The following is a 13,134-nucleotide window of genomic DNA, read 5'->3' as shown; positions in this document are numbered from 1 at the left end:
AGCAAATGAAGGCAACACCAAAATCTGTCAGAAACTATCAGAAGCCACTCAGTGTCCTGTCACCACATCAAGAACCAACTGCCTGCCCACAGTGCTGTGCCAGAACAAAGGCACACACAGAATATTGCTGCATGATTTTATTACTATAAATATACAGTAAAAATGAACCCAAAACTAGCCAATCAGAGTACATCAAATGATAGCACAATGTGAATCTGAGACAGGTGACTGTGCAGTCTGTATCTCATCCATCTTTCGGAGTACTGGAACCAGTCTCATGGCCAGAGGCCAGGGTGTTGGCAGGTGAGAAGTGAGGGGTGGGCATGCACATGCTGACTGTGTGCACACATGTGCACTCAGCAGGACAGAGCAGATGGGTGCAGACAGAGCTCTGCTCACAGCTTTACCAGAGACCAGGCTAGCCACTGCTAGGAAGGAACAGAGGCAGAGCCAGAGCTCAAGCAACCCTGAGCCTAAGGGGTGCTCCATGCATTGCTACAGGCTGTCACCTGGGTGAGAGCAGGGCAGCTCCCTGGGCTGAGGCCCCTCTACCTAACCACCAGGGGAGCTGTACTGCCTGGGGCACCTCTGCCCTGGGGCCACCCACGCCTTAGAAACAAAGTATCACTAGACCCTGCTCCTAAGTGGGCTCTGATAGGAGCCTTAGACAATAAGGAACACAAAAGAACATTTAACTGGCAATGGATCTGCTAAGGAAAGCTACTCAGGCTCTTCCCTGGCAGGTGTTGAGCAGTGCTACCCTGCAATCAGGAACATCTTCATTTTGGAGGCATGTGAGGAAGTGAGTGAAGCAGGACCTGTAAGGGGTACTGGATACCAACTACTGCAAATGACTGTGGTGTTAACACAGTCTTGACTACTCAGGCCTTGCGCATAGCTGCCCCAGCTGCCAGAGGTCACTGGTAGAGAGAGAAGAGTAGGAGGGGACCTGGAGGTTCCAAGAACGGTCACCGATGGTCAGGACATACATAAAGTGAAAGCAGCAGTGACAGTGTGACTGCCTTGGGGAACACACATGGGACAGGCAGACACGTACTGCTTCCTTCATCAACCATAATCTGGGTTTCCCACCTTCCAGCACATTTGTGAGGATGACACTTCACTCCACGGGTTGATTCTCTTCTGCTGGTTTGCTAAGTGCTCAAAGAATCAACCTTGACAGTTGGGGAGAACCCCTCTAGGGTGTATGGCCCATGGAAAAAGCTGCTGTCCTTCATCTTGTACCATTTACAAATATATCGACCATAGAAAAGGTGTGGAGGAACAACCCACTGTGCAATATGATCAAGGTTCACTGTGGCCCCTCAAAGCCCAGTGGGCACATGAGGCGTGCAGACAGGAGAGGCCAGGGTTTTGCTGGGGTCCAGGGAAGCCTCCTGGCAATGTTTGGTATGTCGAGGGCTCTGTGCTGCCAGCTGAGCCAGGCTCTCAGAGTGGGGTCAGCTCTGTAGCTCCAGGCTCAGGACTAGAGCCACTCAGCAGAGGCCAGGGGGCGCTGGTGGTGCCAAGGCTGTGTGGCGTCTCCATGGAGGTGGACCATCCTGTAAGTGGGAGCAGAGGATAGATGGGTTATGAGGGGCTGGTGGTCACGCATCTATTCCCATCAACCCAGAGCCTCATGGGGGGAGGACCATCTAGTACCCTCCACCCTCCACATGCCATCTGGCAGGAAGAGCAGATGTAACTTCATAGAAAGCTAGGGACCCTTCCATCATAGGGAATGAGATACATCTGCTCCCCATACCTGGGACAGATCAGCCCTTGGCACTAGGCAGTAGAGCTGCAGGCACCGGGTAGTTGTAGGCTGCTGGCCCTGGGTCTCCTGCCCTCAGCAACACAGTCCAGCCAAGAGCTTTATAACTGGGTTAGCTGGAGTCCACCCAGCTCTAGCACAGGGAATGGGGAGCAGCTTTTGGAATAAAGCAAGCTGGTACTTGGGCAGCCTGAGCAAGCAGCTACACTGGAGCAGAGGCAGGCCCAGAGCCTGTCTGTCTTCCACAGAGGCCTGCTCTGCCTGGTCCCAGATGGCAGCTCTATGGTGCTGTGCAGTGTTATCTCAGGGCAAAGGTTGTTGTTAGGAGCATCGGTGACACAGACAACCCAGTTCTACTCTCTTCTTTAGGAGCTGTGGTTTCAGGACAGGCAATCTGCGATGCACCCCTTAGCTGTGACCTAAGTTCCAATCTAACCCCAACAGCTGCCCCTTCCTCCTACAGAAGCTATAAATAGCACTGTTGATGTTTCAGGAGCACAGCTCAAGGGGAACAAGCAAGTTCTGAGAAACCATGAACCCCACAATCAGAGAAACAGCACAAGGTCTGGCTCCGTGGCTCATGGGTGAGGGCTGCAGTCTAGAGGTCTGGAGACCAACTAGGTACTTCCCAGACCGGCTGTGTGAACCTGGCTGCCATGGCACCAGGAGAGTCCCTGCCTGTCTGCCTAGTTGTCAGGTATGCTTCCGTAACCAGCACTCCAGGGCACCGATCCCACTGGTCCCTAACACTGTGTGTGGCAGGTTTCAGAGATAGGATGGACAGGTTCCCAGTGGCAATGATGTCTCAGGACAGAAAAGCTCAGCAGTCCACAAGAAAGCTGTATTTCAGATAAGAGGCCAGAGGTCACAGTGACAAGTGAAGGAGAATATGAAGAACGCCCTCTGCACAGGAATTAAGAGACAAGGTTTCTCTTTATAGCCCTGGCTATCCTGCAGCTCCCTCTCTAGACCACGAAGGCCTGGAACTCAAAGGTCCACCTGCTTCTGCCTCCCAAGTGCTGGGATTAAAGGTATGTACTACTATGCCTGAATATATTTTTTTAATGTGTTTTTTTTTTTTTTAATTTTCATTTTATATGTGTTTTGCCTACATGTGTCTCTGTGCAACAGTTACATGCCTGGTGCCCATAAAGGCCAGAAGAGGGTGTCCAGTCCCTTGGAATTAGAGTTACAGATGGTTGTCAGCTGCTGTGGGTACTGGAACTCAAACCAGGGTGTTTTTGAAGAACAGCCAGTGCTCTTAACCATTGACATTTCTCTCAGGCCCCATAGAACATAACAGACCTGGGAGGACACATCTGTCTCACAGACTAGAACACTGATGGGATAGGTGATCTAGGGCCTCCCATGGCCGGTGCAAATTTGAACTACTGCTTAAAGCCACAACTGCAACAGACAAAGGAGGAATGTATATCAAAAGCTTGTTCGGGCTACAGAACAAGTTCAAGGCCAGCCTGGGGAACTTATTAAGATCCTGTCTCAAAAAGTAAAGAGGGCTGGAGATATATTCAATGGTTGAGAATCTTCCTAGGTCCAATCCTAGTACTGAATTTTGTCCTTAAAAGCTACAGTCAGACTACTGTGTGCAGCCTACAGGATGTTACTGCATATGCTCCTAGGGTTCCCTGATCCTCTAACTCCTTCCCCTACCAGGGACAGTTACTCCAGAAGCCTGCACTGAGTCACCACTGTTCAAGGGACCCTACATTATCACTTTAGAAGAGCCTGAATGGGCACCTGTCCAGATGGAAGACCCCTGGCTCCAAAGCCAGGAACCCCAGGAGGCCACCTTTCAGACAAAAAGGTGCAGCAACCATCGGTGGCTCTGGATTCTGAATCTAGAAAAGCCCCTCAGATGATTGGGCTCTTCTCTGCAGATGTACCCAGCCAAGCCACCAGAAGTGTGGAGAAAAGGTCACATACCAGCTTACTCCTCTATACCAACAGAGCACGACTCAGGACCCAGGGCTGTGCAGAGAGGAGGGAAAGACAGATGGAGCTCAGTTAGCGGACAGATATGGATTTTAGGGTCAGGGGTGGGAACTATCTGGAAACAGACTCCCCACACCTCACCTAATGCAACCAAGAAATAAGAACCACCAGGATAGACCCTAAACAACTTTCTAATAAAAAGAGACATGTGGATGTGTGAAGGCAACAGGCTATGGAGGCCAGGCTATTGGACCATGGAGAGGCCCCGGCAGAGGCACCTAATTTTTCACTGTTTCACCTAGGTTTTCCACTGCTTTGCTTCTTCCATCTCCAAGGGACCTGGATTCAGTGACTTCAGCTGCATCTAGAGGATAGTGGTGCAACTGTCAGAATGTAAAGACGCCAGCTACATGTATGTTCCTCACAAAGAAAAGATGCAGCCTTCTCAAACAGAAGCCAGCAGAAGAGATAGGCCATTGTGTGAGTGAGAAACACATACAGGTGTGTACAACTGCCACATACCCTGTTCCCATCCTCCAGTGCTGACACGCATTGTGGCTCTTACAGGATGTGCAGAGATAGCAACCTGCAATCCTGCCATGGAGCAGGCCTGTATAATGGTTCTCAGAGTGGGGCTAGGATCCAAAGCAGTCCCTGGGCAGAGCTGGCCAAGAACAGCTCTTCTCCAACTCTGCACACAGATCCAGCCTCCCTATAGCTTCTATCTCTGACCGCCTTCCACTTGGTGGACCTAAACAAGCTTAGACCCTTGCCTACGTTGTTTCTGCGGCCAGTGCTGATGTGCTGCAGGCCCTCAGGGCCACCTGCAGGAGCCAAGCTCACACTGGTGACTCAAGAGGCCCAGGGACCTCTCCTGACTCCCTGTGAGCCAAATTAACAAAAAGGATGGATACTTGAGGTGCTTCCAAGAACATCCCAGAATCGTGTTCTTTTAGGATGTGCTAGTTCTAAACATGCTTCACCTATGGGTTTGTTTTGAAAAGGCCATAGTATGATCTAGTAAGTGTTCTAGTAAGACAGCTTCTCTCCCACAGAGGATGACCTGTATCCTAGTCAGCTTCTATGGGTCACTTCACACCCAGAAGACAGGGACAGATGGAGGCCCTTCCCACCAAAGGATGTCACAATCCCCCAATACCAAGCAGCCCTGGAAAAGTGAGCAACACTGGCCTCAGGGTCAAGCAGGGGCAAAGGAGTTTCCCTGCCATGTGGGAGCAGCTCCTTAAGTAGCTGCTTCTAAGAAGTGGTCTTAGCCTAGAGGGGACAAGAACTCCACAAGGAGATCAACTGAACCAAAAAATCTGGGTCCAAGGGGGTCCTGCAGAGACTGATCCTCCAATCAAGGACCTCTGCTCAGATGTAGCCCCTGGCAGCCTAGTCTCCAACTGGGTTCCCTAGTAAGGGGAATAGGGGTTGTCTCTGACATGTACTCAGTGGCTGGCTCTTTGATCACTTCCCCCTTGAGGGTGCAGCCTTGCCAGGCCACAGAGGAAGATGGTGTAGCCAATCCTGATGAGACCTGATAGGCTAGGGTCAGATTGAAGGGGAGGAGGACCTCTCCTATCAGTGGACTAGGGAAGGGACATGGGAGGGGAGAGAGGGAAGGAGGGGGCTAACAGCTGGGGTACAAGTGAATAAATTGTAAAAAATAAATTAATAAAAATTTAAAAAGAACTGGTCTTAGAAGGTGTGATGGCTGTTTATCCAAATTCCCAAAGACCAGAACTGTTGTAAGTCTGAGAGACCCATTTCTACCTCAGATTTGGAGCCCCAGGTGTGAAGCTAAAGACTTCATCCCAGCACAGCAGAGACAGGAGGAACTAAGCGACAGCCTGTGCTTGAACCTCCGAAAAAGAAGAGCAAGCCCCTGGCCCACTGCCAGTGGCCCGAAAGGGCATCCCACGCTAAGCCAGCCCTCTGGCCTGATCAGGAATGTGCTGCTGTATGCCTGGACAGCAGCCCAGGTCAGCCCCAGGCCCATGTCTCTTTGGCATGGGCCACAGAGGAAAGAAGACTGTAATCTCAGCAGAACTAGACTGGTTTCCCTGGGCCTCAGCAGACAGCTGACAGAGAAGGGACTCTGTCCTTCTGCCAGCAGCTTGTCTTGCCTTCCTCGGGCCAACTTCACCTAGAGTGGTAAAGAACCCTAGGAAGCCAGCAGGCAGACTAAGCCCGACTCCTGCTGTGGAAATTAGCCAAGTATAGCTTAAAGCCAGAGAGAGGACCTGGGCTCTGAAGTGATATAATAGGTCTCCAAGACTCCCCTTTCCGTTCCCTTCCCTCCCTCAGGGACAAAGGCCAGCTCTACCCAAATGTCCCTACAGCACTTGGTGTTACCTGGTAGGTAGATGTCAGCAGGAGGGACTGGCTGGCTGCAACCATGGTGCTGTGGACTGCCATCCTGCAGGACATCATCAATAGAAGGTACTCGGCTCCCTGCAGCAGGTAGAGCAAGATTAGGACACACAGGTAAGGACATGTCTTTGTGGTCCACCCTGACTCCATAAACTCCAGGGACCACAATGGTGGGCATATACATGAGGTGGGAAGTTTTGTTTTGTTTCAAAGCCAGTGTGGTTGATGCCAACTGGTAGCTGTCCTTTGATCTTCATTGTAGCTGGACAGTCAGGAATGGTCCTATTACCCCGAGAGGTGGTGAGTTGCAAAGCAACCTTCTGAAGCAGACCTGAGGACCATGGCTAACTTTGCCTCACACATGTCCTTCCTAGGTGGGAAACTGAGGCCTTGCTTGAGGCAGTGCACAGAAATACATGGCCAGGCTAGAGAGGCTGAAGTGACAGCACACTGCTCCTAGAGGGTGCCACTCCACTCACACCCAGGGCCCCAGATTCCTGCAGGTGGGCCTCACATGGAGGAGGGGACTCTCGTAGAATGCAGGGCACAACAGAGCAGCTGCAATTACATGGTGGCTAGGGGTGGGGAGAATCACCATTCTATGGGCCTCACTGTTAGTTAGAGCCATGTCACAGTCAAGTGGCCTTGGGCCTCCCCTAGATGCCAGCCCTGAACCTTGCTTTACTTTTCTGTCCAGCAGTAACATGGCAAGGACTAAGCAGAGGCTTGAGGGGCTCCTTACCACCCTACATGACCAGCAAGAGGGGTGGGGGAGCCCAAGCTTCCTAGGCTACCCACTAAGCTCTCCAGCATAAGGAGGTAATTAAGGAGATATCAGCTATCCTCAATTCATCAGGAAAAGAGACAGCCAGGCAACTCCAAAAGATACCAGGACAAATAACTCCCACACATGGGCAGGCTTTTCTGGACACACTTGGAGAGCTGGCCAGCAACACAATGCCCTTAACATTCTGCACACTGACTGTCCAGGTTCCTGAAGGCAAGAGCCAGGGGGAATGCCCCTAGCCAGGACCCAAAGCATGCCAATGACTCACTCAGGGCCAGGCCTGGGAGATGGGGCTTACCTTGCTTTATGACAGGCTCATCTACCTCTTCTGTTCCGAAACTCTAGGAAACAAAGAGGAAAGGCCTCTGCTTCAAACATCTCAAGCCTAAAGGGACAAATTCCTGAGCCTACGTTGAGAGCAGTGGGCAACAGATGCCACCCAGGACACAAGGATGTCATTGGAAGGCAGGTTTCACATGTGGCCTTGTTTATAAGCCCTCAAAGTGACTCCACCACAGGGCACCCGAGCCCGTAGTCAAGGACACTGATTTGTCTGGCTGTGGCACCAGTGTGCCAGTGTTTAGAGGGTTAGGGAAAGGTCAGAATCAGTGAGGGAGGCCCGGAGAAGGCTGGCCAGGGCCTCACCAGAAGCAAGCCTCACCTCAGGGGAGCTGCTTTCCCGAAGCGCCAGCTCCACACCGCTTGGTGGGAGAGGAGTGTCAGAGTCCTCCGAGAGTTTCTCCTCATCCTCCTCATGGATGGGGGATGATGGAGACCGCAGGGTGCTGGGGAAAGGAGGGAAGCAGGGTTGTAGGATGGCTAGATGAGGAATGCAACCCTACAGAAAGCCTAAGGGACCAGCAGCCTTTGCATATATACCTGGAGGCATGTAAGAAAGGCCCCTGGGGAGGGGTGGCATCTCTGCAAAGATTCAAAAGTAAGCCTGCTCAATAGAGGCTCCCAAGGGAGAAGTATGCTTTAGCACAGACCCAAAGAACCAGAAAGATGGGCCTGCCCAACAGCCTCGTGCCCTCCCAGGACTGGTGATAGCCCGGCATTAGGAGAAGAGACATGGAGCCCATGGCAAACAGCAGAAGGGACTGTGGGTCTCGAGTTGTTCTGCCATGTGCACAGCAGTCTAGGCAGCTTGCAGAAGACATAGCTTTCTTATACTTTTGTCCTTGAGGGAGTCAGCACAGCAAGACTGGCCAGCTACCCCATGTTAGTCTCTGAGGAAGCAAGACCTGTGTGTACCTGAGAGGCCCCTTGTGATGCTGGGGATTAAGCTGTGAAGCTCTACAGTGGGGCACTGGCCTGGCATGCACACAGCCCTCCAGAAACACAGATACACAAAACCCATCCCAGACAGAAGAAGAATGTCTAGGGAACACAGAACCTCAAAAAGTTGTACTCTGGATACCAACTCATCTAATCACTAAATTAATTCAAGGCTGTTTGCACAAGAAATACAGCTTGAGTGATGGCACATGTTTATAATCCCAGCACTTGGGAGGTAAAGGAGGAGAATCAGGGGCTCTAGGTCAGCCAGCCTAAGTTGCAATGAGAGCATCTCAGAAGAATCAAAAAGAAGACGGGTGCCAGGTGGTGGTGCACACCTTTAAGGCCAGCACTCCAGAGGCAGAGGCAGGCAGAGCTCTGAATTCAAGAACAGCCTGGTCTACAGAGGGAGATCCAGGGCAGCCAAGGCTACACAGAGAAACCCTGTTTTGAAAAAACCCAACCAACCAACCAAACAAACAAAAATCTGATGTCATACTTAGGAAAATTGATAAAACTAGAGATTATGTTAAAAAACAAAAAAATAAGCCAGACTCAACTCTCTCATACACAAAAATCGAGACTTAAAAATAAGCATATTAACATATAGGGCATGAAAGCAAAGGGGACTATGTGGAGAAGTAGTGGCCAGAAAGGGGTAGTGACAATGAAGGGTAATAAAAATGATATACAATGAGGCTACTTAGAGAGAGTATGGGGCCAGTATGGGGTGTGTGGGAGGTGTTTGGGCACAGTAATGATATAGATGTATGAAATGTCATTCTGATTACCATTATTTTGTATGCTATCTAAAATAATATTAACAGAAAAAAAGGACAACCTAGCAAAAAATATCCATTTAAGTTCTAATGCTATTATAAAAGCAATGGTTACAGCCTGTTAAGAGAAAGCCATGGGCCATCCATGAACAGATAGAGAAGCAGTGGAAAGACTGTTGCTCAAAACCTGTAAGGGAGCACACATCTGGCTCAGGAGACATAGGTGGCAGCAGCAGCAAGGTATGCTGGTTAGTTCTGTCAACTTGATACAATCTAAGGTCATCAGAGAGTAGAGAGCTTATTAAAAATTTATTAAAAAATGCCTCCATAAGATTGGGCTGTAGGCAAACCTGAAAGGCATTTTCTTAATTAATGATTGTTGGGGAGTCCATTGCAGGCAGTGGTCCCTGGGCTGGTGGTCCTGTGGTCCTATGATAGCAGGCTGAGAAAACCATGAGGAGCAAGCCAGCAAGCAGCACTCCTCATGGCCTCTGCAATGGTTCCTCCCTCTGGGTTCCTGCCTTGTGCAGTAAGATGTGGAAGTGTAAGCAAAATAACCCCTTTTCTCCCCAACTAGCTTTTCATCATGGTGTTTCATCACAGCAACAGGAACCCTAATTAGGGCACAAGTTACACCTGCTTCACACCTCAGCATCCCGGCTGTCACTGATGGTTCTTTGGTAAGATACACTTATGTGACCAGCCGCCAAAAATGCCAAGATTCAAATCAGCTCCCTGGGCAGGGACATGGCACAGGCCTGCACAATTTACTGACAGCAAGCAGCTGGTGTAGCTTGGGGCCTTGAGAACACTTGGAGCCTCAGCCCAGAACCTTCCCTGATGTACTCTTTGCTCTGTGTTGCTGGCTGTGACCAACTATGGCAGAGTCTAACCTGCTGCTGGGCCTTTTGAGTCCCGTGATCAAGGAACAAAATGCATCCTAAAGTTCTGTAAAAGCAGAGGAATGTTGCAAGTCTCACATGCATACATGGCAGACCTCCCCACTCCCCACATGTACGCCCTCTTTCACTCAATGTGCAGACGCACCTCACCAAGCAAGACTGGACACTGGCCTCACCTGTCTGGAGACTTGCTTTGTGGCTTGCCCTTCTGTAGGCCACTTTCTATGATTCGATCGAGTCCAGCGAGAGGACAGCTGGCCTGGGAAAGACCGTCTGAGATGCCTGAGTAGGTGATTTCTTCATAGAGGGGGGCTGATGGGACAGCCGGGGAGACAGCCCGTAGACCATTGAGTGCCTCAAGCAAGGAGATGGGCTCATAGCCAGGTGGGACACTGTCAGAACTCTGTGGGGACAAAGCCAAGTAAGGAGGGACCAGACACAGCCATTAAGCCCCAGAAGTGGGACATTCTCCTCCCCAGACCTGCTTTGCTGACTGCTTTGACCATGCCACCTTCCAAGCACTTAAGCCCCTTGTCAAAAACTACCTTGCAGAGTAGACGCCATCCTGCTCAGGATTCCCTTGGCTACCAGCTCCAGAACACACCCCAATACCCAGATGTCCAGAATGATCATCTGGGGCTGCAAAAGCCACTGACCCCATCATTGCCAAGCCCCTACATGGCTTGCTGTTTCCACCTTGCAGGAGCAGAAAGTGTGAGGGGTTAGTGACAGCAAGAGAACTCAGGAGCAGGCAGAGCAGAGCCATGCCAGAGGCAGGAGAACCTAGACCAGGGCAAGTATGGCCTCCAGGGACCCCAAGCAGGGTGGCAGTGGGGGTGTGGGTGGGTGCTAGCTACTGCAGCCACACCTCGGGAGTAGATGGCTTTGGCAGAGGTAAGGCAGCAGGAATGTGCCCAGCTTCTGGGGAATAGCAGTCAGGCCGTGGAGTGCTGCAGAACTGCTGGACTGCTTCCACAGGCTCTCACAAACCAAGCAGAGGGGCAGTGCTCATAAGAGCTTCCTACAGGAAGCTCTGGCCTGCCCACCTCAGACTCTGTGAACAACAGAAGGGAGCAGCACCCCTGGAGAACACTGTGTGCACCAGGCTGGTGCTGGTCCTCTGGCTAACTCTCACCTATTCCCATCTGCCTTCGACCTAAAGGTGAAGAACTGATCCCCACCCCACACCCTCTACAGAAGACAAACTCATCGCTCCCCGCGTGGACATGTCAGTGAGACTCCAAGAAGAGGTCTGGCCTGGCTACTGCCTGACTTCTGCTCTCCCTGTCTGACCCCTGGGGTGCAGGGAAAACGTCAGAAAACCAGAGTCCTCGGCCCAAAGAGCCAAACTTCAAGGGACAGCCAGCCAGGATGCAAGACGAATGAGCATGCAGGGAATGCCATGTGCAAAAAGAAGCAGCGGTATCAGTTCCACCTTCAACATCCATACCACTGCCAGCAAGAAAAAAAAGGGAAACAGGGCACTCAGGAGCTACAGCGGGCAAAGCTGCGAAGGAGGGCTGTGCCTGGGGCTGGCTACCACCTGGCACCAACACCAAAGAACTGGCTTTGTGCCAACAGACCTTCTGCTTTGCTTGTTCCACAAAACTCCCTTCCTGGACTGGGAGGCCGGGACTAGGGAGAGTGGATTTGACAAAGTGTGTTAAACATATTAGCCTGGGGTTAAAATGACTTCCCATACTTGTTGGTTTAAAAATAAGGGTCGGGGCAAAAACCAAAGCTATATGACCAAACACACTTACTGTTTCCCTTTTAGGTTTCTTGCTGGCCAGGGAGGCAGGGTGCGACTTTGATTTTTTAAAGGGACACTGTCAAAATAAAAATCACATGATTTACAACTTCTACCTCCACTTGGCATGCGGACTGGTGGGGCAAGGCAGGCCTCTGGTTTACTGCCCTCCATGCACACCCAGCAACTCCAAAACTACAGCTGACCTTAACACCACACAGCACAACAGGACTCCATGAAGGGCCTGTGCATTAATCAGTTCTTGGGAGCCCTGCAGGGGGCCCAGGCAGAAAGGAAGGGTATGGGACCCATCCTCACATCCTCAACTTAATCTACGCATGGGCTGAGTCTCCTCAGAGCAAGGGGTCTTGGCCAAGGAGACATGAGTGACTGGGCAGTTAGTCTCATCATTACCTTAATGACTCTCTGGAGACCTCATTTGGGTACTTCACAGAAATGGCCTTGACAGGGCAGGTGGCAGAGAACAAGCACCCACTTAGGTACTTAGAACCCTGCAAAAGGCAGGTGGTTCCCAGGGCAGATGAGATCAAGGGTACACCCACTCTGCAATCGGCTCATTCAGGATAACATGACAAACAGAAAGGGACCCAGCTGACCCTCAACCACCAGGGCAAAACCAACCAACAAGCCCAGCAATGCCAAGCACCCGTGGATCCTTCTGCACCACCAGGACCCCTCCCTCATGGGGCAGCCCCCCTCAGAGCCATTTCTCCTGCAACCAGCAAGCACATGGTTGGTGAGTGTATGGTTCTTCCACCAAAGCCCACACAGTATGCTGGAGGGCAGAGATGTTGCGGGGGGCCTTGTATATGTGGCAGGGGCTGGCCCACTGCAGAGGGATGCTACAACTCTAGTCCAGGGGCCTGAAAAAAGCCTCAGTTTTTGAAAGAGAGACCAAAAATCTGCATTTATGGGACACTTCTAGGTCTTTAAATATTGGCAAAGGCCAGATGCAGTGGCACACACCTTTAATCATAGCCCTCAGGAAGCAAAGACAGGTAGATCTCTGAGTTCGAGACCAGCCTGGCCTACAATGAGTTTCAGAACAGCCAGGGCTACACAGAGAGATCCTGTCTCAAAAACAAAACAAAAACAAAATGTTGGCCTAGTTTTCAGAAGTCTACGTACTCCGGATGTCCAGGGCACAGGGCTTATTGTTCTTTCCTCTTAAAGGAGAGCCAAGCCCTTCAAAGCCCACTACTCGCTGTGGCAGATGTGCATGGGAGTCCAAGACAAGGCCTTGTCCCAGACTGAGCGCCTCCTCCCTCCCCAACTGCCTCAGCTTCTCCTGCAGACTCCCACCCATTTCTAGGCCTCTCTCCCTAGAGAGAGCACATCTCAGAGTATGAGTCTCATCTCTTCATTTATGTCTCACTCTTTAGATCCTTTAATTGACAAGACCTTCCTGGTCTGCCTGAAGCAAGATCTACCTAGGCAGTCCGTAGAGGGAACATCCAGGCTGAGGCTGAAGGCAGCCAATAGGCAGTAACATACAGGTGCCCCTCTGAGGGTAT

General features: G+C 51.1%; 1 protein-coding gene across 8 annotated transcripts in view; it reads right to left on the bottom strand.

Annotated features, from left to right (window-relative positions):
- Window positions 1-122: 122 nt before the first annotated feature.
- Window positions 123-13,134, bottom strand: part of Mgrn1 (mahogunin ring finger 1) — a 50,136-nt gene continuing 37,124 nt past the window's right edge. For 2 of the 8 annotated variants that reach the window (XM_021632401.2, XM_021632402.2), the window contains exons 12-18: window positions 11,613-11,678; window positions 10,026-10,252; window positions 7,552-7,675; window positions 7,189-7,231; window positions 6,086-6,184; window positions 3,719-3,763; window positions 1,424-1,562 (exon numbers count right to left, since the gene is read on the bottom strand). In XM_021632401.2, coding sequence (XP_021488076.1) covers window positions 3,723-3,763; window positions 6,086-6,184; window positions 7,189-7,231; window positions 7,552-7,675; window positions 10,026-10,252; window positions 11,613-11,678 — 600 coding nt within the window. In that variant the 3' untranslated portion in view covers window positions 1,424-1,562; window positions 3,719-3,722. Of the gene's footprint in view, window positions 1,563-3,718; window positions 3,764-6,085; window positions 6,185-7,188; window positions 7,232-7,551; window positions 7,676-10,025; window positions 10,253-11,612; window positions 11,679-13,134 lie in introns of all 8 variants that reach the window. The other 6 variants (XM_021632397.2, XM_021632398.2, XM_021632403.2 and 3 more) reach the window with 3 other exon arrangements.

The sequence above is a fragment of the Meriones unguiculatus genome, chromosome 11 (genome assembly GCF_030254825.1).
Source record: "Meriones unguiculatus strain TT.TT164.6M chromosome 11, Bangor_MerUng_6.1, whole genome shotgun sequence".
NCBI classification, from domain to species: domain Eukaryota; kingdom Metazoa; phylum Chordata; class Mammalia; order Rodentia; family Muridae; genus Meriones; species Meriones unguiculatus.
The sequence above is the reverse complement of the archived record's forward strand: the minus strand, read 5'-3'. Positions and strand labels throughout refer to the sequence as shown.